This window comes from Falco naumanni, chromosome 4 (genome assembly GCF_017639655.2).
Source record: "Falco naumanni isolate bFalNau1 chromosome 4, bFalNau1.pat, whole genome shotgun sequence".
NCBI lineage: Eukaryota > Metazoa > Chordata > Aves > Falconiformes > Falconidae > Falco > Falco naumanni.
Window position 1 is genome coordinate 97,606,955 of NC_054057.1, and position 23,682 is coordinate 97,630,636.

The window sequence follows — 23,682 nt, forward strand, 5'->3', positions numbered from 1 at the left end:
GCAAGCGCTGTGCACTTTGCTGAGCTGTATCTACAGCAAAGGGAAAGAGGCCCCTGCACCCAGAGCAGCCTGACGGTGCACCCAGGACCCCGTGACGAGCTCCGGCTCCTGATGCGTCTTTCAGCTCAGGGATGCACATAGCCAGGACAGGCTTTACTTGTTACCTGGAAGGTGGTGTTTTCTGCAGATGCATAATGCGGTCCCCGAGCATGGGGACTGTCCTGTCTTGGAGAGGAAAGGAAGCACCGCTGGGGCTGTCAGCCTGCGGACATACAGGTTTAAGTGTGGGGTGTCCCTGGTTTGAGGGCGTTGTGGATGAGAGAAGTTAGAGGTGCTGCTGGGGCTGTCAGTGGGCTTCCTTCCTGGACCACTGTAAACGTGGGCTACCACGGCGCCCCAGCTCCCCACCGCAGATAAACACCTGTTTCCACACAGGTCTCCCTCACAGCGTTCTCTGCCCACTGCCCTCCATCCAACCCTGACCAGCATGTGGCTTGAGGGGTTTGTCCTCCTCAGAGCAGGTGTAGCAGCGTGTGGCTGGGCTTTATTCAGAGGTGGTCAGCATGTGGGCTGACAGAGGCGTTTGCTCACAGCAAACCCCAGGGTGCTGAGGCCGGGGCATCCCCGGCTGTAGGAGCTGAGCCATCGCTGCAGTAGCTCTTTCAATGAGATCCTCCCCAGGGGAGGAAGCTCAGGGAGTTATCGGCATGTCCTGCCTGTGGCCCATCACCTCTGCCAGGGATGTGAATATGTGGCTCTTGGCTAGGCAGAGACTTTGGCATCTGGCTAGCGGAGTAGAGCACCCTGGCGTACGGCTTGGGAACACCTGACTAAGTACAAGACATCCTATCCCCAGCAGCAGAGCTGTTCCTCCGGTAAAGGAGCAGTACGGTCTGCAGATCCTTTCTGGCTGTGTACCTGCTGTGGGAACCCTTTGCTTGTGTGATGAAAGTGTAGGGATTGCCTGCAAAGCCGCGTATGCAAACCTGTTAACTGGTTTTGTGCAGCACCGAGCGCGCAGAGTGTTAGAGATGATCTTCTCGAGTAATGTTTATTTGGTGGGGACCTTGGCCCCACTGACACAAAAGATGTTGATCCTCCTTTTCCTCCCTGAAAAGGAATAAAAATTATTTTGGGTTAAGAGTAGAGAGAAATTCGCTGCGAGGAGCGTGCAGGATGGGTTGTGCCTATTTGGCGAGCGGGGAGTTTGTGCAGTCCCAGCAGCACAGGCGGAAAGGCGTACCCCCAAGGGGTCCCGCGCCTGCCGCCCATTAACACCCGCGGCACCGACCTGCCGAGCCCCGTCGGGTCCAACTTCAAGCCAATTAATGGTGAGGTGCCAGCCTGAGTGCACCCTGTTGCTGCGATCCCCAAACAGTGGGTGATCTCAGGTACCATATGTACTGCAAAAAGCGTGCGGCACTTCTATGTGCCTGGGTCTGCGCTTCAGCTTTCATCCTGAATTTCCTTCCCGGTTTGAAGGCAGAGCACTTATGCGAATCAAAGTGGGTTTTTTTGTGGTTTATTTTTGGGAAGGGAAGGGCTGGGGGGGTGGGGGGGGGAAGGGTAATGTAATTCCGATGCCATTTGCATCCTAGACAGATGATGAGTCGCTCTGGCTAGCAGCTTAACCCTATTAGGCAACCCTGGTACCGTGACTATATTAAATAATAATACAAATTATTTTAATATCGAGCCCCTTTGACTTCGTAACTTCCTTGTATAGCTACGTTGTCAATGTGAAGGAAATTTCCTAGTGAAGAAATACAGAACAGAGTAAAAGCGCTGGGGTGGATGTTGAAGAATACACTGTCTGTACTTGCAGTGATAAGTGTTATAGTGAGACAAAAAATCCCAGGAAAAAAACAGTGCAGCTGTTTATTTCAGTAATAGCTCAGTGCAAGTGTGACCTGGGAGACTTCAGGCAGATTTCTGAGGCTTTGATAGAATAAATTCATACATTTTATTTTTTAAAAAAGACCCTGGATTTTCAGGGGATTTTTATTAAATTGTTAGCACTTTACTAGATCTCTAGAATTTAATGTAGGGTTTAATGGAGAGGTTTAATTCAGAAGATGAGGGTCATGTTGCTTGCCCAGGCATCGGCAGAGCCCTGCCAAGCACGGCTGATGGAGGGTTCGCTCGTAAGGGTGAGGTGCAAGTACCGGGTCCGGAGCTTGGCAAAAAGCTCACCTATCCCCAATGCTTCCGATTTGTGCACTCTGCTTCCAAACATACCAAGCCGAAAACCTGAAGAGAAGTTAACGTAGCACACTGCAATCTGTTAACTGAAACATAGATGTGTTTTCTGAAAGAGAAGATACTTTCTGAGGTGTGTGAATTTGGGGGGGGGGGGAATCACCTTTCTAATAGTAAACCGAGGGCTGCCTGGAGCCCCCTTGGTGTTTGCTGTTGTGTGCTCCTTGCCGCTACACACCTACTTTTTATGTCGACTTTTGCATGCCTAACAAGAGTATACACACTTAAAGAATTACGTGCAGTAGAAAAGCTACCTAATGATCAGGCGGCATTATTATTTGGCGTGCAGCAGCGGAGCAGGACGATAACTATTTATTTACTCTTTGCGGATAATGTTCTCTTATATTCTAGTCTTTGGCAATAGCGAGAGAGCATCTGATATATACAATATTGGTGTGTATCCAATTGTTTGTGAACATCCCAAGTTTTGAAACATGGTTGTGAGAGAGGAATATAAGCTTAAGCTTGAAAGGCTAGAAAGCAGAAAGCCTGCACGTAAATGCTATTATGCACTTAATGAGGCAGGGTTTTAAAAAAAATCAGCCACACAAGTTGGTTTTATCAAAGAAAATGTATAAATAACAACCAGTGATTCAAACCGCCTCACAAAGGGAAAAGCAGGGACGGGAAGCTAGCACTTCACTTGTGGCATTCAGATAATAGTATTTACTACACTAATCTTTTGGGCTTAGCAATTGACAATCGATATATTATTATCAACAAGCGTTAATGCAAACAAAAAGCTTCCATTTCTTTTTTAACTGTGTTCCCCTAAGTCCTTTAAATTTAATTAAAACCGGACAGCTCTCCCTCTAGTACAAATTAGAGTTAAAATCATATTAAATATTTGTTCTACGGGAAAACAAAAGTGTCAGCTTGTGCTACCAGGTTTGGCTGCTTCTTTTTTGCTTCTTTTTTTTTTTTTTTTTTTTTTACACACAGAGGGGGGAAAAAAAATACCAGCTACTCAAAGTTAAAATAAAGTCTCTCTCCCTCCCTCCCCGTCTCCCAAGACTACTGTCTATAACATGTTGTTCCTTATAGAAAGTGGGATATGGTGGCATTTGCTTGATTAACTTGCTCGACAAAAGTGACAGCTGCTGTGGGTGCATGTAGCTAAGCTGCACAGCGCAGTTCCGCCTTTGTACATCTGTCAGCAAAAAAGGAGGAATAAAGAGTGAAAAGAGACAAATTGGTCCCAAAAGGCAATCCATTCAACTCAGGAGGTTTGCTCTATTCAAGCACTCACTGGGAATCTCAAGTGCTAGGTAGCTTATTCAATTTCATTCATTCTTTAGAATGAGCCCACAAGTGTTTAATTTCTTATTCTGTTGAATAAAAAGGGGGAGCTTTTTTTTTTTATTGGAAGCATTAATTGTAAGACTAGCTGATCAATGCCTATGATATTAACTCATTACTTATTTTCTGGTTAGCTGTGTGCTTTTAGATCCACAGCCACTAAACTTTGTTTCTATAATGTGGGCAATGCCACACCAATTTCTCCGCTTCTGGAAAATCTGAGCACTCACAGAGATGCAATACTCAGTCTCCTGAGCCCTGGCCCCTGCCAGGCTTGGGGGAACGGACCAAATCCTTGGCAGGTGTAAATCGAAAGAGTCACTGGGTTGTTATTGATGCCACCCGTGGCCGCGGCCAGGACGTGAGGGAGCCAGATGCTCTTTGCCTGTGGGGCTGAGCCCCTGACGCCACTGCAGGTTTGGCCCTCTGTGCTGGAGGAGGTTTTGGAGCTGGGAATGCTGAGCTGCCGGTGGATGGCTCTGCTGGGCCCCCAGCGAGCAGCAGGGGAGGGGGAGCCCGTAAGCAGGGCACAATGGAGTGGTACCCGGTGCAGAGGATGGATTTTGTTGTGTAGTGGGAAGAAGAGTTGATGAACGCATGGGATGGGGATTGCTGCGTGGGCAGGTCTCCGCTTGCCATCCAGAGAACGTATGCTTGCAGGGGAGAGATACGCCTCCTTCTCCGTCGTGTGGCAGAAGGTCTGTCCCTGTCTCCTTATCGACACTGAGGAATGGAGCTATGTGTGCGCCTGAGGGACTGTGGCTTCGCCCACCTCGGCTGTGTCACATCCTCCTCTGGGGCCACCACCATGCGCCTTAAGAGTTTCAGCCACTCTTATGTCACCAAGGCCTTGTCCCTGCTCTTCCCACACTCTCCTGGCTGTGGGGCAGCCTGGGGGTGGCACATCTTCTGCAGCAAGAAAAAACCTGGGTTTCCAAAGCACAGCCTGAGAAATGGCCAGGGCTCAGCTCTGGCAGCCCCACCAAGACCTCACTAGTGCTGGTGGGGAGCAGGGCACGAGGCACGCCTGGTCCCACCACTGCTCTCATCCGCATCCAGCATCCCGGCTGAGGTGGCCTTCAGAGGAGGCTCAAAACGGGGATTGTGTGGATGCCATCTATGTTCAGGCTTGCTGGGAAATCGCTCTTTCTTTTTTTTTCTTTTTTTTTTTTTTTTTCTGAAAGAGAAGAGTAGGAAACTGCAGTAGCCATGAGGCTCTACGCTTCACGCTTACTGTCTTTACCAAGTTCTGTAATTGCAATGACTGCCTCAATCAACAGCGAAAGAAACATTGAGGGAAGGTAGAGAGGGATGCTTTGGTGACAACAGAAGATTGCAGGGAGAAGAACGATCCTTCCGTGACTGCCATCGGGCAGCCTGAGCTTCGGTTGCAGGCCTGCAGCCAGCCTCGTGTGCAAACCTGGCTGCATGTGCGCACCGGGTGCGCTGTGAGCCAACGCGGGAGCATGGTCCCTTGGGCAGGCGGCGTGCACCAGGAGAGCTCCTGCTCCCACTCACCGAGCAAGTCTTCATGCAACGCTGGCAGCTGTGTGCGTAGAGCTGGTCCCCAGAAAGCTCCTGAGCTGCTGCGGCTGCATCCCCACCTTCCCTGCCGAGGCAGCACCTGCCAAGCGGAGGTGGCTGCTGTGAACGTGTGTGACAACACCAGATACCGAATTTGATCTCGGAGCTGCCCAGGATGGGGACGGACACAGCTCTGTCAGCTGTCAGGTACTGTCAGCAGTTGTAAATCGGCACAGCCCCACTTTTGCTTCTACCAGCTGAGCTCCTGGCCCACTGGACGGGGACATGAACACCAGATACAAAGAGCTGGTAATTTTTTTTTTTTACTTTCCTGGCTGATTGAGTCACTTTTGAGAGAGGGCTGTTGCGTGAAAGCAGGTTCAGTTTTCCTTTGGGAAATAAGACTCGCATTCAGCTCGCTTCCCTCTCCCTTCCCACCCCTGTGGTCCCCTCGCTCCTTGCTGGCCAGCTCAGGGATGCTGCAGAGGCCGCTGCCTGACATCCAGTCCCTCACCTTTGAAACACCTTGGATTCAAGGGTTCGTTTCAAAGCTGCCTGTCAGCATTTCGAAACAAGTCCGTGTCCGGGACAAAGAGAAGGGAGCCAGCCAGCGTTCAGAGCCTCCTTGTGCAGTGTATGTCACAGTTTTAAATAGATTTGCACTGCTTGGATTGGTTCGGGTTGGAAAGCGAGTACTGAAATGAGAGGTCATAGGGGAGAGTTACTATGGTAATTGAGTAGTATCACCAGTAGTTTTGCTCTTATGAGCATTAAAGCACATAATAATAGACAAACAACAGTGGTTAAAGCAAGCAGGTAGGATTACTATGTTCTTTTGTCAGAAGTATATAATGTCTTGTAGTCAGTTTTAAAGACTTCTCAACCCCCAAATCCACCCAGCAGTCACCTGCTGAGTAATTTTGTATGCCTAATCTCCAGCCCTTAACTACAAGCTTTCTGCTAATTTGAGGCAAATGGGTATTTTTGACACTAAATAGGGCAGTAAAGAATCCCTGACCTAGAAAAACTCCATTCCAAGGCACTGAGAGCAGAAAAATATTCTTTCAGCATCCTTGTGAGACCTTTGGAATGACATAAAATAGCTTTGACTAAACTGTGCTGCAGCCTTCGATTAATGGTTTGCAGAAACTTGCTGAACATCCCTACTACAACTTCCCCCATAAAACTTGTCACTTCAGATTGCCATCAGCCACCACAACAATAATCATTTCATGCCTATTGCTAATTGCAAGCACAGCTGAGGCTCAGCGGGGTGCTCTTGCACAGTCCCAGGCCTTTATACCAGCCTCAATCTGTTGTATGGCACTTGTTCACACACAAAAAAACTACCAGTAAAGGCAGAAAGAGGCAGAGTCACAGGTTCCTTGTAATCCCTCTGCTACCCTGCTGACAACCCAGCCCTATAAGCATTCCTGGTTTTGTCCCACTCTTTACAAAAGCTGAAGTGACCTTAAGCTACTAGTATGTAAGCTTTTGAATGAAGAATACAGCTCCTTCAGGTGCCTTAAGAAGCAGTGTTGCATCTGGCTTATGAGATTCTGTTTGCAGCACCCCTGGGGTGAGCTGTGGCTTCCTGTAACATGTAAAATATGAGTGTGAACTCAAGGTTCATGGCAAGGAACAGGAGGTCATGCTTCCATTCAGCTCACACCAAAGAAGACGGGGGGTTGCAGATGTTCCTGGGTATGTGTAATGACACCACCTCCCGGAAAGCACAGGAACCCAGCACAGGGCTTTTTTTTTTTTTGATAAAATGTGCCACACTCAGTGTGTTACTTGCAGATTTATTCATATCAATTTTTGCAATTTATGTATTCAGAGACAAACTTGCTATTTCAGCAACTTATTGATCATGCTTTTGCATTCAAAAAAAAAAAAAAAGGCGGGGAGGGGGGCACAGTTCAAGGAAGCTTATTGCTTGAGCTGGTTGGAGTGTTGGATGGGCAGCTGTGGAAGCCCACCCCTCGGTGTGCTTCAAGTCCTCTAATGCCTGTCCAGGAGCATCCCAGCCAGCCTGTGGCCCACCTCATCAACCCAGGCTGGCACCCAGCAATGGGGGTCACTATGAAAGGCAGAAGGGGAACAGGAAAACTAACCTGAAAGAGGGATTAAATTCCTGGCTGTGCAAATACGGTACCTCCTTGCTGTTACTGGGCTCTGATCGCACCCAAAGAGCATCTGTTTGCATTTCGTCTGCTGGTAGCCAGGTCACAGCACACAGCAGGCAGCAGGGGCTGCGGTATGCCTCTGCGGGAACCCCGGGCCCTTCCCTGCTGACGTCCAAGTGGATGTGTGGCATCCCCCAGGATCTACCCTCCACAGCCATTCCTCACCCTGTGCCCCTAGGCTGGGTGTAAATATTCCTCTGAGCGATGGGCAGGGGTGCCAGCTAGCATCAGTAATGTGTGTGTGCAGTTATATGTGGAGTTGAGGTCTGTGGGCCTGGGAGCATCGGTGAGCTCTACTCATACTTTACAACCAGGTGCGAGGAGTTTTCAGAAAATCTATTTGTGCTAGTTACTTCGGTGTGCCCATGCCACAGCTTCGCTGGCACGGGGGCTCCAGAAATGTGCCTGAAATGTGTTGCAGCCCCATGGCAGGGTCCTGAAGTTCAGTATTTGGGCTGTGCCCTCTGCACCTTGGGTTTGGGGACAAGCTGCTGGAGCCCCGGGGAGCCCTGTATCCCCAGCATGCACCCCGCTGCCCTACAGGGAGTTTCAGACCCAGCCGGGGGGACCGAGGCGGTTGGTGTCCTGGCAGGACCAGACTGCGTTCTTTTGTCTGAAATGATCACGTTTCCATTTCGGAGCATTTGGCTTTGTTGTTGTTTTTTTAATAATATAATCATATGCAAATGTTATCTTCTTTGGTAGGTTAGTCATGAATCAGAGGGCTTGTGCGTCTTATAGCACATCAACACTAGTGATAGCTAAAGGGAACATTTAATTTATGGGCTAACTTATTTTTATGAATATGCAGGGCTTAAATTCAGCAGTTGGTGTGTGCTCTATGAAGTGACGTGACGGTTTTGTGTATCAAGATCAATGAATTAGACTTTGTCTTTTTCTCATAAAGCAGAAAGTCTTTGGAGTAACTTAGCTTTGAGAAAGAGAGCTCCTTTCATGCAGCTGAGCAATACGCCTGGCTGAGCCCTTGTCAGCCAGTGCTCAAGAGGAGAGGGGAACGATTCGGACTCAGCTCGAAGGAGTTTGCATCTCCCCAGAATCTAGCATGTTGGCGTGCCTAGCAGAAATACAGAAAAATGTTTCGTTTTGCTTAATGTGAAGGTCTCGTAGCAGATAAGTCACCCTGCCGCTAAGCTCCGGGCAGAGGTTAGCACTTCTGTTTCAGATCCATGCAGCCGTGTAGGTGTGCGTGGCACGGGACAAGCAGGAGCGGCAGGACCTGCCTCCGGCAGAGACTTCTCATCTCATTTAGAGGTGACATAAACACCCGGCAGATCGTTTTGTGGAAGACGAGAGGCAGCAGTGGGAAGGAGAGGGTGTGCATGTGTAACATACGGTTGCTTCGTTCCTCTGTGGGTTTTGATTTAAAGAGGTGATGGAAGGAGGCGTTTGGGTGACCCGGGCATCCGTGTGCCAGCACAGCCCTGGGTCACAGCTAATGTCACCCGCGAGCATGACTCATTTAAGCATGCTGATTGCAGGAAGTAACATAAACATTGACGATTTTGCTCTGTTTTGCCTGTGTGGGCCCTCTGCATTACAAGGGAACCCAGGCAGATCCCCCAGCGATGGCAGTCACTTTGTGCCACCCCTCCGCCCTCCTGCCAGCTGGCTGTCCTGGGTCCTTGTCCCAGCACCCACAGGCACCTGGGGCTCTCCAGGGATATCCAGGGATGCTCTGACCTCTCAGACTAGTCTGAGGGACTGGAAGGTATGAAGACCCCCTAGACCTTCATGTCTCCTATCCTGGTCAAGCCTACAGCAGCTAGCCAGGGTGCTTCACGCACAACTCAACCCCAGTCTGACATCAGGACCTCAAGTGGCAGCTAACAGTATCTGAGCTTGACTGCTGTTACGGAGGGAGCTCCTGCTTGCCTGTCTCAGTTTCATTCGAGCTCTTAGCTCTTGCCAAGTCTCCATCCTGGAGATGAAGGCCCAGCAGGAATCTCTGCCACACAAGTTGCACAAGGTGGAAGCATCGAACAAAAGATCACCACGTGCCATTTCTTTGGTGAGTCTTCCATGTCTTTTTTTTCCTCCATTTCTTTAGAAGACGTGGTGTAGAAACAGGTGTACAGGAACATCTATTGAAGTGGGAGGGAAAAGCCCTTCCCCATGCAGCATCGCTAACCTCTGCTGTCTGGTGCAAGGTGGCAACTTGCACCTGGTGGAAGGTGGCAACTCCCAGATGCATTACCATACGGCTCAGTAATGTTGTTGCTCCCATGTTTTGTGACGCTGGGCTGCTTTAGCTTGCACTCATTTGTTTGCTTTGGTGAGGCAGTGCTAGCTGGTAGGTGCTCGGGGACAGCAGTGTCTGCTGGCCCCGATGCCACCAGCTAAGCCAGTGACAGCTGATGGTGTCGGAGCCGCACGTGCAGCAGTGCCACCCGCGCTCTGCTCACAGCCAGGCACCGGCCCCTCAGCACTGTGGGGAACAGTGGAGGGTAATGAGTCACCAGCCTCAGGTCTGCGATTACCGAATATTCCGTTGTCTCCGTTCACCTGCTGCACCAGCAGCTTCAGCAGCTAGAGGGAAGGGGGCACGTTCCTGCAGCAGAGACCCCCCGAAGGTGCAGCGAGGGGAGGCAGCGATACCTGCGTTAGGCTGGCGTGAGGCTTTAGGCTAGCTGGGAGGCAGCTGCAGCTCAGACTAGCCTGGATGGTGCTCGATCAGGATTTTTATAAACGGGTCCTGTGGGGTTTTTGTTAATCTTTAACTGGTTCTAGATTAATTGCCGCTGGTACACGGTTTTATCTGTGTGAGTGTAAGGAGAGATGGCGAGAGAAGGGTGTGACTGTGCATACAGAGGCGCGATGGGTTTCTGTATGCAGACCACTTCGTAATCAACCGTTGTGTCGAGCGCCTTGGGGAGGTTCTGTGATTCCTCCCCCCCTGCCACAGCCCCTGCTTTTCCTTCTCTTGAGGGCTCACTGCTCATCTGTGTGGCGTCAGACGTGCAATGTCAGCCCTGCGTGAGCAGGGCGCTGATCCACAGCCCACCGGAGACTTCCTGCGCTGCAGGGCTGGCAGGCTGCTGCCACACAGCTGCAAGCCTTTTTTCACAGACAAGCAGTAAAATTTCAGCCCCTGGAGGGGCCCTGTGAGTTCAGCAGCTTGAAAGAAACTCATTTCTTTGCTGCTTTTCCATCTTCCATAATTGTGAGGGTGAAAACAAAGCTTTTTCTGCACAGCCCAGGCAGGTGCCTGTAGGTGCTTACACCAGCCTCCTTACCCGCAGCCAAACTTTGCCCCATATGAGCCTTCCCTCCGCTCGCCATCAGGGAACCAGACTCACCCCATGGCTGTTTATGGTTGAATTTCAAGATGGTAAGTAGCTTGAGTGTGGGTCCGACACGCTTAAAGGCAGGACTGTGCGCTCACTGGGGGCAGGGAAGGGGTTAAAAAACAGACTGGGGCAAATGCACACAGCTGCTGGCAAGGTCCATCAATGGCAAAAGCAGATTACAAAAACCTTGGGGTGTTGCTGGCGGCTGTTACCCCTCCTGATAAGTTTGTTGTTGTTACTATTAGAATTTAAAAGCTCATGCATGGAAATTCTGTGTAGAAGAGGGTGCTTGTCTCCCCCTCTGAGTCTGTCATGTCCCATGAACAGGCTGGCTAGTGGGAGAGGCTGGTGCTAACTGGGTGCTGGGGGCAGCCCGCGTTATTCAGGGCACAGCACACAGCCCTGACGTGGGTGCTGGAGAAGTCCTGTCTCTCTTGCAGCAATGGTACACCAGCTCGATGAATGTTGTCTGCACCTGGCTGACAGACCGCATGGACCTGCAGCTTCACATTTACCAACTGAAAACTCTCATTAGGATAGTAAAGGTAATCAGCCAACGTGTTCTCAATACCGTCTTGCGGTCAGAAGGAGCGTGTGTGTGTGCCTGCATGTGTGTGGCGTGTTCTCTCAGGGCAAACTGTCACTACGTTTGTCTTAGGAAAATAAACGGAGCCATTCATTCAAATTCTTAAAAGTTAAGACACTTGTGTGCATGACGTGTAGTGAAGGATACACGGGAACTTGAAATGCTTATAGATGCAAAATACCGGTGTGCAAATAAGAACAAAGTAACTACTTGGCTGAAACAAGGGAAACTCCGGTGCTATTTGGCCCTCCCTGTACAGCGACCGCAGCAAAATTAGCCTTTTTGTGGACAAACGTGTTGATCACACCAATGAACTCCGCTGTTAAAAGGGGTTAAATCAAACCAGAAGTTTTTAATGCTGTTTTACTAGGATCATTTAAGCCCAGCTATGGCTTGCGATTGTTGTCAGAATGCAAATGAGGATTGTTCTCCTAGTTAATTGAAGTTGTTTCTTTTACAATGGGTGTGTATAATCAACTCTAAGAGATCACAAAGGTGAGATAACATACCCTGAAAGTAACATTTTTTTCCTTGAGTGCACGTGTATGTGTATATGTGTGTGTGTGCATGTGCCTTGGACTAATGATAATTATTTCAGTGTGAAATCACAGTGGTTTACATGAAATAATAAGATCACAGAAGGGGGTAAATATATTTTTGATCATTTTAGGTTCTATCTAATGCTTTTTGGTCTAGTATTTTATAATGTTTATGGTCTTGAGTGCAGTGAACACATTGAAGGCATGAATAAATTAAAACTGAAATGTATTAAATGTGCTTTTCATAACTGAAAACAACAGGCACAGACAAATTATTTCTACTTGTCAGCTAGCTGAGGAAAGCTTTCTTCCTTGTGCTTTATTTATACCAATATTACAATCAGAAGCAGCTACAACAAATCCAAGGACTTTCTGAAATAGCAGAACAGTAAATAGTTTCCACAGAGCAGAATTAAATGAACTATGAGGCCAGAGTTTTATCTCACAGAGCTGAGAAGTTTTTAAACATAAATTCAAATGAGAGATATTAATCATAATAACAAGGGAAATATAGCTAAGCAGGGAAATACAACTCCGGCTTCAGGATTAGGTGAAGAAAGAGAGATTTAAGAAACACATGCTGTGTGCTTACGTTTATACATCAACAATTTTCTCTGCTATCCTGGACTTAGTTTGTTTAATCCCAATACTGTAGGTAGGATGGTTTAATATGGAGCATTCCGGGAACGTGTAATCACGTCTGCGGTTACGGCCGATAAGCGTTCTGCTGCGTGAAGAAAAATATCTGAAATTACAGGCCGGCTGAATGCATTCAGGAGCCAGGGAAGTTAGTTGGAGCAGAGCCCTCATCCGTTGCTTTGATGCCTTTTTAGACCCCAAGCTGCCATATGCAAGGCGCCCCTCAGCAGCCCGCAGTACATGCCTGCTTTGGAGCCTGCATGCAGCCACACAGCCGGCCACCCTGCAAGGGCAGAGCTGTCTGTTGCCCCAGGCACCCTAAAGGGACCTCTGCCACAGCGGTGGCCCATAGGGACACCCCACACACCCGCTCTGAGCTGCCCGGGTTGATGCAAAATGCCCCCAGGGCTGGGATTTCCCTGGCACCCCAGCCTCTTCCATTGGTGTCCCCAGGCCCCGGGCGCAGGGGCACAGGCTGACTCCGGCAGCGAAGCTGGGAGCCGGTGCTGCCCTGACCCCTGTGCTGTCTCCTCCTTCTTCCGTGCCTCTCCCCGCTTTAGAAAACGTACCGGGATTTCCGATTGCAAGGCGTGCTGGATTCCACCTTAAACAACAAAACCTACGAGACCATCCGGAACCGGCTGACGGTAGAGGAGGCCACGGCGTCGGTCAGCGAAGGCGGAGGGCTCCAGGGGATCACCATGAAGGACAGCGATGAAGAAGATGAAGAGGATGACTAGGGAAGCTGGCCCGGAGGACCGGCCGGGGTTGCCTGGTATCCGTGCATGTACCTCGTCTGTAACTCAGTTAGCCACATTAGGAATTTTTATGTCAGCTCTAAATGCCCATGAGAAGTTTACCAATACAAATGCCATGTTAGCTGTGTGGTAATAAGATTAGCACCTCTCTTTGATTCATCGGTTTCCTAATTTCATAACTATTTGTTCATAAGCAATATGGAGCACCATTGTTTAATACTGTTAATGGAGAAACTACATAGAAAACATGCTAGGTGTGTCCCTGTTATAATTAAAGTTTAAACAATGCTTCATTAATGTACTGTATATACATTGATGGTAAATTGTTGTGAAGATGAGTGAATCGAGTCCTTTCATTTCTTTGTTTCTCTTCTGTGGATGCCAACTGCTTAAAATTAATAAAAAATCAGCTTTGTTTTTAAAAGAAGAACAAGGCAATTACAAATGATTTTTTGTTCTCTCTGTTCATTTAAAAACCAGAAAACAAACAAACCCAGACAGCCGTTTGAATCATTCTGCATCCTTGTTAATGTACCAGGCTCTTCCCTTCAATATGCAGTTAACTCCATAGAGGCTACATCCCAAAGGATTAGTCATTCTAATTGCCACACCAGATTAATCCTATCATTATGGATATATCATGCCACATTACAAGTCCAAAGCAGTTGTTTTATGTTGACGTTTGCTCCTCTAAATGTTACATTTTTGTTTAAATTTCAAATAACAGTGTATGTACAAAGACAACTTTAATTACAATCTTAGACTATACAAATGTGTTTATAATAATATATTGAATATTTATTTCAGTAGATTGTAACCTTAATTTACAATTCCTCTGTTTCACAATGGTTTTTATATATGTCATGTACATTGCATTTTGACCAGTAACTGCATGTCCATCAGTCCCTCCTCCAGAGCTTTTACTTTCTGTGTAAAATAGTGATCCATCTTGCTTTTTTTGCCTTATACAAGCCGACAGTTGTAAAAGTGTGAGAACTGTGGCTTCTCAATAAATAACTATTCAGATGTCCTAAGAATAAATTATGGAGTCTTTTTATGTCTGCCTTAGAAAAAAAAAAATACAAGCTGAGATGTAAGAGCCCCCACCTCTCAGAATAAAGGCATTTTCTTTTCTCATGGGTGTTTTTACAGTTTATTAATTAAGAAGATGGTTTTCTCATTTACTCCCCAAGGTCAGGATGGGACCACACGGTCTGTTCCCCAGGTACAAGGGCATTTCTGCTGTCACCTCCACAGCTTCCACTGCTATCTGCATGCTACATCCTATGATTTGCCTCTGGACATCTAATTGATGGTCCCCTCTGGTACAGCCCTGTTGTTACATGGTCATCAGCCTTGCCCAACACTTACCTGCCACCAGGGGTTTTCTGAGAGGTTTTGCAGTCACTCCATCCCACCAGCCAATTCAAACCAGAAATTACTTCTGTTAGCCCAGGGTTCAGTCATTTCAGAGGGGAGCAGAAGAGCTGATGTCCTTCACTCCCGAGCACAGCAACCTCTTGCCACCCTGAGGAAGGAGGACAAATGTTCAGCACCCACAAATGCAAGATGGCCAAACGTTGGAAAAACATCCTGCCTGGCTGAACCTTTCTGACATAAAGAACTTTTAAACTAAACCATCTTCCAGTGCCCAAGAGCCATGAGACTCCCTGGACATGTGGGAGGCAGCAGGGAACTCTGGAACAGCCTGTGAAGTGGTTATTGAGTACCAAATGGGGCTGGGATAATTATTGAGCCTGGAGCACACTCACCTGCAATGCTGGATTTTTGGGTCCATTCCCACTGTGGCAGAATTTAGCACCTGGCTCTGGAGGTGCTCTGTAGCCTCATCTGGATGGCCATACCCTACACATTCAACATCCACCTACCTGTGGTGACCTGTGTCCACCATCCCCTTTGGAACAGGGACAAAAGCAGGGTCTTTAGGAGTGGGTGGTAGGCGTGCACATTTAGCACCATTTACATGTTGACGAACCATTTGATCCACTAGGATAGACAAGCTTTGAACCCCGACTGTAGGCCAGCAGATCGCTTCTTGGGTTCTGTCTTGCTCCGTGACGCTGGTAGAGGGAAGTATTGCCAAGAAAAGCCACCTCTGAGGATTTGGGCAGGAATGTGGCTTTGTGCACTGACACAGGCCGCTCTTCCCCCTTCTTACCCACACTCCAGCTGTGCAACTACTTGGTCCTCAGTCCCCAGAGGAACAGAGGTAGAAGTTGAGCGTCATATTGGGTCTAACTAGACCAGTTCAGGTGCCTCTGCAGGTCCATCACTGGGATGCATACAAAAACCATCCATACGTTGATGCTCTGCGTGGAGCCTTCAGTCACACCCTGAGGGCCACAAAAGACTTGCCTGACAAAACAAGTCTCACAAGGCATAAAGCAATAAACAGACTGCAAGCCTTACCTCGTCCCTTCTTTCTGGGTGGCTGAGATCCACTTGAGACCCATACACGTACTGAGGCACACGTGTGCTCATGCCCTCTTCACACTCTCCCTCAGCTGCCCCAAACATTTATATGAAGGGCAACAGGTCACAGAGGAGGCACTGGGAAAACCCTACCTGGGGTGATCACCAGGTTGGTAGCAAAGAGCACTGAAGAAGACCCAAATTTGTAGCTCTGCTCCCAGTCAGGCAGAGCAGAGCTGGAGAAACAGCTTGATTCTGCTCTAGAAATGGCTCCCTCTTTTTTTTTTTTTTTTTTTTAACATGAAATACTTATTGGGTAAAAACACAGCCCACTTCCACCTGCCACCTTTCAAAATAGTGAGCCCTGCTCAGTTTTTTGAATGAAAGTGTGGGCGCAGCCTTCAGGAGATGATCCTTGGCTGTGCATCACTAACACACATCGGTGCCTCCCTGAAAGGGCGGTGATGGACACCCTCGTCTGGGTTTCTCTGTCATTAGCAATAACCCTATAGCCTGTGACAGCTTTTTGCGTGTCCTCAAACCCCAATAAAGCACCTCGTAGACTCCACAACAAACCTGAGGATACGTTGGGCTTGACCACACATTCAAAACCAGGGAATTATTAGCCAGCTAACTTCTTTTAAGGAGCTTGGACCCAAATGATGAGCTTCAAGTTATACTTCAGCGTGAGCCGGGAAAAAAGCTCATGTATGAGCAGTGCTGCAAAGCAAGATTTAACCTCCTGCTCCAGAGCCTGCAGCTGAGCAAAGGAGCATGTAGTACCCTAATCCCCGCTGCCTTTAACCCTGCACATTGCTCCCTGGGTGCTGGCAGCCCGATCCTGTCCTGTATGGCTGCTGCACCACAGTACCAGGAGTGGGAAGTGCCACCTTGGGTTAATCCTGCAGAAATGCTGAATCCGAAACAGTTTGGTTTTTCTCTAAAAAAACCTCAATCCGGGTTTAAAGCCCTCCTGGCTGCAGACTACACTTTGGACAGGACTCAGGCTCCTACAGAGCAAAAGCTACACCTCGTCCAGCATCTAAAAGGGCTTGCTGATGGGTGGGAGCGCTCTGGCAAACCCAGCCGAGAAATGCAAAGGTCTGCTGCTGGTTTCACTTCAACCCATTGCTGCGATGGAACGAGCTCCAACAGTCAAAGGACTTTCTGCCAGTACAACTGCACCTAGATGAAGAATCTGCCAGTACAGTTATGTCAATCAGTTTTGGGGAAGGAAGAAAATTTCTTTCTTCTGCCAGCAAAATTTTAAATGATAGATCAGGCCAAAACTTCTCTCATATTTACAGGGAAGTCCAGCGAAAATATCCTTTTTTTGACAGACTTACTTAAAGCATGTGGCATGGAGACTGAAAATGCTATCAACTATTTGACTGACAAGTGTCAGCAGCTGTTCATCCAATTTGTTTTATATTTCAGCAACTAACAGATTCTTTCCCCTCTGCTGTAATGCACGTCTGCCGGCCCATAGGCATCTTAGAAATTGCTTTTCTGCCTCTCTAGTGACCAAAACGTCAAAAATATTAGAAGACAATTTGTGTTCAGAAGCATAAACAGGCACGCAGCAAAGCAAAGATGATTTCGTCAATGTTCACACTGTGTTCTTTTTTAAAAAGTCACAGCAAACCTAAGGCAAAAATCTTAAGCTTTAAAAGAAAAAGCTAAAGCAAACAGAGCACTCGATAAATCAGCACAGGTTAAACTATCAGCTACCAAGGGAAAAAGCAGTCATCTGATGGCCAACCAAAACACAGCTGAGCCGTGTTTCAGCCTCTGCACTTCATGAAGTTCACAACTCTGTGCTACCACCAGTGTCACCGTTTGTTCAAAAACCTGCTCCGTGGTGTCACAATTCAACAGAGCCACCACTGTGTCCAGCTAGGAGAGTCCCTGAAGTCATTCGCAAAACCCAGCCTTCTTCGTCTTAGGTCTAGCAATGCTTTGATCTCTGGCTGCATATAATATAAGTTACAATTATTGCAGTTGCCACCAATTCTGAACTTGCTGGACTAAAAAGCCCCTGTGACACCTCCCTCTGGTGAGCTGAATTCAGTGGTATTTCCTTTATACAAGCACGTTTAGGCTCTTGAGCTAAACCTGAAGTGATATTTTCCTCAGCCTTTCTAAAAGATACATATTCCATTTCAAGTTGTAAATCTGCATTTGTTGTAACTATGCAAAATATGGGAGAAAAAAAGTGCAGAGATTATATGCAATCTGCCAGCAGAGTTGTGTGCCATGAGGAAAATGCCTCACAGGTCAAAACAAAGAAAAACACTGAGCAACAAATTAGTTGCAGGCAGTAGCTAATATGGAGATCAAAAGATTAAAATCAACATGCAACGATGAAATCACTGGAATAATAGGAGCATTTAAGAAGATTAAGTCAATAACAGAGTCCAGTAGTACAAAAATAAGATTTTGATTATACTGTAAAATTTTATATTGAGAGAGCAAAAGCAATTACAACCACGACATACTTCGCTCTCCCCGCCTTAGACCATCTTGGCTCATTTCCTATGCAAGGAATACAGTTGTTGAAATAAACAGAAATGTTATGACTTAAGTGCTCCATTCAAAAACAAACCAGGTGGTCAGATCAGATTGGGGACTGTCAAGATGGGGTCTGTAAAAGGAGGACTTGTTGCAGATCCCGTAGGATACGACAGCTGGGGGGGGAACAAAGGCCACACCGTTTAGGACTGCTTTCGGCAGAGCGAGCTCCACAAGCAGCTGATCTCGGGGGGTGTCCCAGGCTGTCAGCTGGAGAGGAGAAGCATGCACTGGAAGGAGGAGAGAAGTAGCTCAAAGGCTTGATGTGAACGTGGTGGTGAACTGGTAACAGGGAAGGGGTTTTTCTATCCAGCTAAACCAGCAACAATTGCAGGTTTGGTTTGGTGATGTACATCAGAGGCAGAGCACACGACAGCCTCCAAGCCCACCTGCACCCTCACATAAGGGACAAGAACATGTCCCATAGCCATGCTCACCAGTGCTGGGGCTCATCCAGTAGCACAGCCAAATGGGGACGGGGAGGATGACAAGCCAAGGGGCAGCTAATGCTCGCTGTGACACATCTACCCTTGTTAACCAAGGTGTGTAAGCAGGAAGAGATGAGCCCGTCCCTCCAACACATACTGGCCCTGGCCATGGGTCACCAGCCTCATCCACGGACCACACAGCCAAAGGCCTATAGCTCCCAAGGGAGAAACGGTTACCCTGGTGGGGATCTCCTCACCCAAGCAGGGTCAGAGCCCCTGGCGGGTCCTGCAACGCTCTGCGTTATGTGAGGAAGAGCCTAAGCAGCTCCCCTGCTCCTCATAGCTGATGACTCACCTGGGCTTTTCTCTAAATCGGTTTTTCAGCATCACTAACTCCAGCCCCACCCCCGCCCCCACCCCAAAATCACAAGCTAGGCTCATAATTAAATCAAATAAATAAATTATCAGCTATTTTTATAAATTTGTGGGTGTTCTTGAACATTCAGGGAATACTTGGGTCGTGCATTGAAGTTTTTCCTGCAATAACAAGGTCTGGATTTTTAGTTCAGGCTCTGATTGTTGGGGGGATTTTTAGTAGTTCTTCCAGATTATGTATTCTGGGGTGAAATCAGCACTTTACTTGTGCCCAAGTGGCACAGCATCAGTTGCACCAGCCCGTCTGGGAGCCCTGCCAGGCTCCCTCTGACTTAGCCGCCACCACCAGGGACAGGGATGCTGCAGCCCAGCCAGTCCCACATGTGCCATCCGCTGTCACCGCGGTACCTTGCAGCCCGTGGAGTCCAGCTCTGCAGCGGATGGGGACATCCACGACAACAGTTCAAACAAGGGCTGATACAAATCCCAACCAATGTAACATGTGGCATAGCCAGAAAGACTGGTGAACACTGAGTAAGGAATGAGCTGCAAAAAGATGGTGGAAAGATTGGCTTTGGAAAGATTCTTACTCTGTTCAATTTTTTTCATTGAAAAAACAAGTAATTTTGAAAATGAGATGGTTTTCTACCTCATTAAGGGGAGAATAATTCAAAACACGTGGAGTTTGTCCCACTTATTTTTTTTGGCCATCCTTCTTTCAAGCAAAAAAGGGAAGGAATAGGAACACAAAACTGAAGTGGGCTTCTACCCATTTTCACTGTTTTTTGCTCCTTTTTCTGAAACGTTCTCAGTAGGAAAGTGAGAACAAGGCCATCCCCCCATTATATTCTCCTTCTCTACTTCCTCCCACCTTTTCTCCTAAATAGAAAATAAGGGGAAAAAAAAACACAAAACCAGAAAAATTTAAAAGCTCCCACTCTTTCAAAACAAAAAAGTACAACATTTCAAAACATTAGGAAGGGACATCTTTCAGTCTCAGCTTTCAGCAATGAAATGCAGCATTGCTCCATTACTGCAACATGAGGAATACCATTTCCGACAATAAAGACGGAGAACAGCAGCTCACCCCTTCAACAATTTCTTGCTTGCCTTACCAGTCGGGTTGACTTTGGACATGATGTGCATTCTGCCAACTCCTCAACCACCTCCTGGGCCAGACGGGTCTCACACCAGGAACTAGATTCCACCAATGATGTCTCTCTCCACTCCTTACAGGCAGGCAGTGTTTTTGGGGCATAAAGCCTGGCTGGGATCACGCCGTTAGTTACCATTCCTGTTGACAGGCAAACTAGAATAGGCTCTGGCTCACTTTCTTCGAGCTGCGGAAGGAGGAATGAGCAGGGAAAAGAGTTCATTCAATTGCTTCTGTTTGGCAGCTCTGCAGGACTCTCCGCGTAGACAGAAAGAGATGTGGCAAGTAAGGAGCTGCCATTTTTAGAATTACATAAGCCACTTTGAAACCTAGCCCCACTGCAGAGCAACTGGCAGGGCACCGTGGCAGGAGCTGCACAAAGTGCCTCTATGGCAATCAGATACCAGCTCTTAAAATTAGACTTAGGTTAAAAATGCTGCTGTTACCCCTGCCATCACTAACGAAGTTGACCAGCACAGCCATGTGAGTACTCTGGGCCACTATGCTTCCAAAGTGCCACTAACTGCATTTGCTCTGGGACCTGTGCAGTGCTCCAAAACATCGCTCCCTGGTAGTGTTGCATTATGCAAAAAAAAAAAAAAAAAAAAAAAAACCAAACCCCACATAAATAAATTAAAATTATCTACCTACATATACGCAGTAATGTGTGCATAACTCAGTGATGGGGTTGAAAAAACAGCCTGGAGGGAACCAACCCCTCTGCTCCAGCCAAGGTGGCCGCACCATGCACTCCCCTGCCCCACGTGCAGCTGTGGCAGCCTCCGCTGGGTGACACAGCAGCAGGGTCACCCCCCCAACCCTGAAGGCGCTGCAGGACAAGGAGTGCCCGTGGGGGCTGAGGCATTGGTACCGCTCCCGTTATACGCGGTACCACAGTGTCAAAGGGGTAACGGGAAGCAGCCAGATGGGTAACGACCCCCTCTTCACCCCAGCCCCAAACTTTGCGATCCCGATTTCCCCATTCGTTGCTCACTAATTTGTCCAAAAAGCATCTGTCTGACCACCGCAAACCCAACTCTGACAAACACCCTGGGGCCATCCCTGGGTTGCCCTTGGAGGCCGTAATTGCTGCCCTTACACCGAGCCAGACCTAAACCCAGCCCGGTGGGGCCGGGGGCCTCCCCCAGCCCCGGGCCCCTCTGCCGCACCTTGCACTGCTCACAGAGCCACACCAGAGGCTTCCTCGCCCCGGTTCACACAGGCAGCCCTGTCCCAATTCCCCAGACTACTGGCTCGTCTGATCGTCCATCACCTTCTGCTATTAAAAAAAAAATAAAATAAAAATTACATATAAGCAGCAGCATAGAAATCAAAGCCACCATTTCAGAGAGATCGAAGCATAATGCTAATAACTTTCGGCAGCTTCCACTGTGGAGTTTAAGCAGCTGCCAAGTTAAATAACCAGGAGGATCCTAAGTTATCTTCCAGTGGACCATAAATGCTCAGCGCCGACTACCCGGGCGGGGGCGGCCCGACGGGCGCGGGGAGCCGGGCCGGGGCTGGGGGCCCTGCGCTCGCCCCCGGCCGGGACCCCGTGGGACGCACCCCCGGGAGCCCTCCGCCGGGTGGGTCTGGTTGTCGGGGGGCGAACGAGAAACCCCCGCCGGCTTTCGATGTCAGCGGCTGGGGCAGCATTTGGGGCAGGGGCCGTCGGGCGCGCTGGGGACTAGTCGGGCTGGTGAGAACAGGCGTTGGGTGGGCACCGGGCTGGCCCACCCGGGCCGCCCCCCAGGCATTTTTTCTGGAGGGGTAGGCAGCGGCGCAAAAATAACCATAAGAGCGATCGCGTCTGCGTTGCGAGAGGCTTTTCGGCGTGGGCCTTCCAGGGAAAAAAGTGCGCAAACCATTTCCCCCCTCCAAACGCCGCGGGGTGAAGGATTCAAGCCCCCCGGGAGAGCAGCCTGCACGGGAGGGGTAGCGCGGTGCCGAGCCGGGGCCCGCAGCCCGCCCGACGTGCGGCCGCTCCTGCCCCCCGGAGCCGGGCTGGGCCGCCCCGACCCCGCAGAGCCGCCGGCCCCGCTCAGAGCGGGCGAAGGCCGGGCGGTGGGCAGGGCGGCGGGCCCGGGGCAGCTGTCTCGAAGTCAGTCATTTGTGATACGCTTGCCGGAACAGCAGAAGTCGAATCGATAGAGACAGCCTCCAGCTGTGCCTAAACCTGCGATTTCAATTAAAATACTGAGCTCCCATGCCCGGGTCTTAGCTGGGATCGCGCAGCGCCGACGCATAAGGCGCGCGGTAACCCCGGCTCCCGGGAGGCAGCGGCACGGCCCGGGAGCCGGTACCCGGGCTCGGACTCCGCTGGGCTCCTCCGGGCCGCGGGAAGGAGGCGGCCCCGGCCCCGCCGCACGGGGTGCCCGCCGCCACCCTCGCCCCCGGGAGCCCCGAGGCCTGCGGGACCCGCTGCCCCGAGCGGGGCGGAGAATGCGGAGCGGCGAGCCGGAGCCGTCCCCTCGGCCAAGGCGGGCGAGACCCGGCCGAGGAAACACCCCGGCGAGGACGAGGGCTGCGCGGGGAAGCTGGCAGCGAGCTACCGGCCCCGGCTCCGCAGCCCTCTTTTATCCCGCCCGAAATCATCTCGTTTACAGAAAATATTTGTTTGCACTATTAGTTGGTACTGGAGTTAATTACTCAACGTGTGAGCGGGGAGTAATATGGATAAAAGCAGCCCCAGTGTTTATTGTGTGGGTGAGCTGTTGAGCGGTGCTTGAATAAACTGCAATTAGGGTTAGATAGAGATTAATTAACATGTGAGTGGCAAGGTGTAAAATAGTTCCCAACCCTCCACTCAGTATAATCTGCAGGCGAGGAAAAGAAGTTTGTGGAGGCTAATTAAATACTTTGCTAAAGCCGGCGAGCCCCGGGAGCGCGGAGCCCAGCCGCCGCCTGCCCGCTGCCCGACTCCCCGGGGCTCGGCCGGGCTCCCCCGCAGCCCGGTTCCCGTGCACCCGGCTCCCCGCGGCTTCGTCCCACCCTGTCCCCCCAAAACCGGGACGGTTTCCCCCCTCCCTCGCACGCTGACCCATCAGCCCTAGGCGGGGAGGATGGAGCGGGCAGGGCTAGGGGGCCGCCAACACCTGATGCTCCACCAGGTGGAGATGCCCCCACACACACACCCCCATGCGGGGTGTCCTCCCGGGGCAGGGCGATCCCCTTCACCCGGCGGGAGCCCGGCGCGACCGCCGCTTTAAAAGTTTTTTTCTGGAGCGTGTTGTGGTTCGCAGGTGAAAAAGCCTGTCTGCAAACAGTCGCCAGCGAGCTGCCCCGGCGGGGAGAGGAGGCGCGGCTTTGTCAGCGCTGCACAAAACCCCCGAATTCCTCCAAACTTTCTTAGGCGTGCTAGGGAGGCGGAAAAAAAAAAAAAAAAGATAGAGAGATATATATATTATATATATATATATATGGGCCTTTTCATTACTTGCTTTACCTCTGGCCAGGCTCAATCTAAACCCTTTGCTACTCCCCCCCCCCCCCCCCCCCCCCTCCGGATAATCCTCCCCTTTATATTAGAAACACACAAAACCAGGTTCCACGCAGCGCTATAGTGGCTACAAGTGAAAGAGAATTGAGCGCCCTGAATCGCTGGGGGAAAATTGGTTCGGC

The 23,682-nt window shown here is 49.6% G+C and overlaps 2 protein-coding genes across 28 annotated transcripts in view; one reads left to right on the forward strand and one right to left on the reverse strand.

The window, feature by feature from the left end:
- The window catches only part of CADPS (calcium dependent secretion activator), a 220,803-nt gene extending 206,565 nt beyond the window's left edge, over window positions 1-14,238 (forward strand). For all 24 annotated transcript variants that reach the window (XM_040589456.1, XM_040589459.1, XM_040589457.1 and 21 more), the window contains 2 exons: window positions 11,020-11,124; window positions 12,904-14,238. In XM_040589456.1, coding sequence (XP_040445390.1) covers window positions 11,020-11,124; window positions 12,904-13,083 — 285 coding nt within the window. In that variant the 3' untranslated portion in view covers window positions 13,084-14,238. The remainder of the gene's footprint in view (window positions 1-11,019; window positions 11,125-12,903) is intronic.
- A 122-nt stretch (window positions 14,239-14,360) lies between these two features.
- C4H3orf14 (chromosome 4 C3orf14 homolog) overlaps window positions 14,361-23,682 on the reverse strand; it is a 34,308-nt gene continuing 24,986 nt past the window's right edge. For all 4 annotated transcript variants that reach the window (XM_040589483.1, XM_040589485.1, XM_040589486.1 and 1 more), the window contains exons 4-5: window positions 20,024-20,248; window positions 14,361-14,629 (exon numbers count right to left, since the gene is read on the reverse strand). In XM_040589483.1, coding sequence (XP_040445417.1) covers window positions 14,570-14,629; window positions 20,024-20,248 — 285 coding nt within the window. In that variant the 3' untranslated portion in view covers window positions 14,361-14,569. The remainder of the gene's footprint in view (window positions 14,630-20,023; window positions 20,249-23,682) is intronic.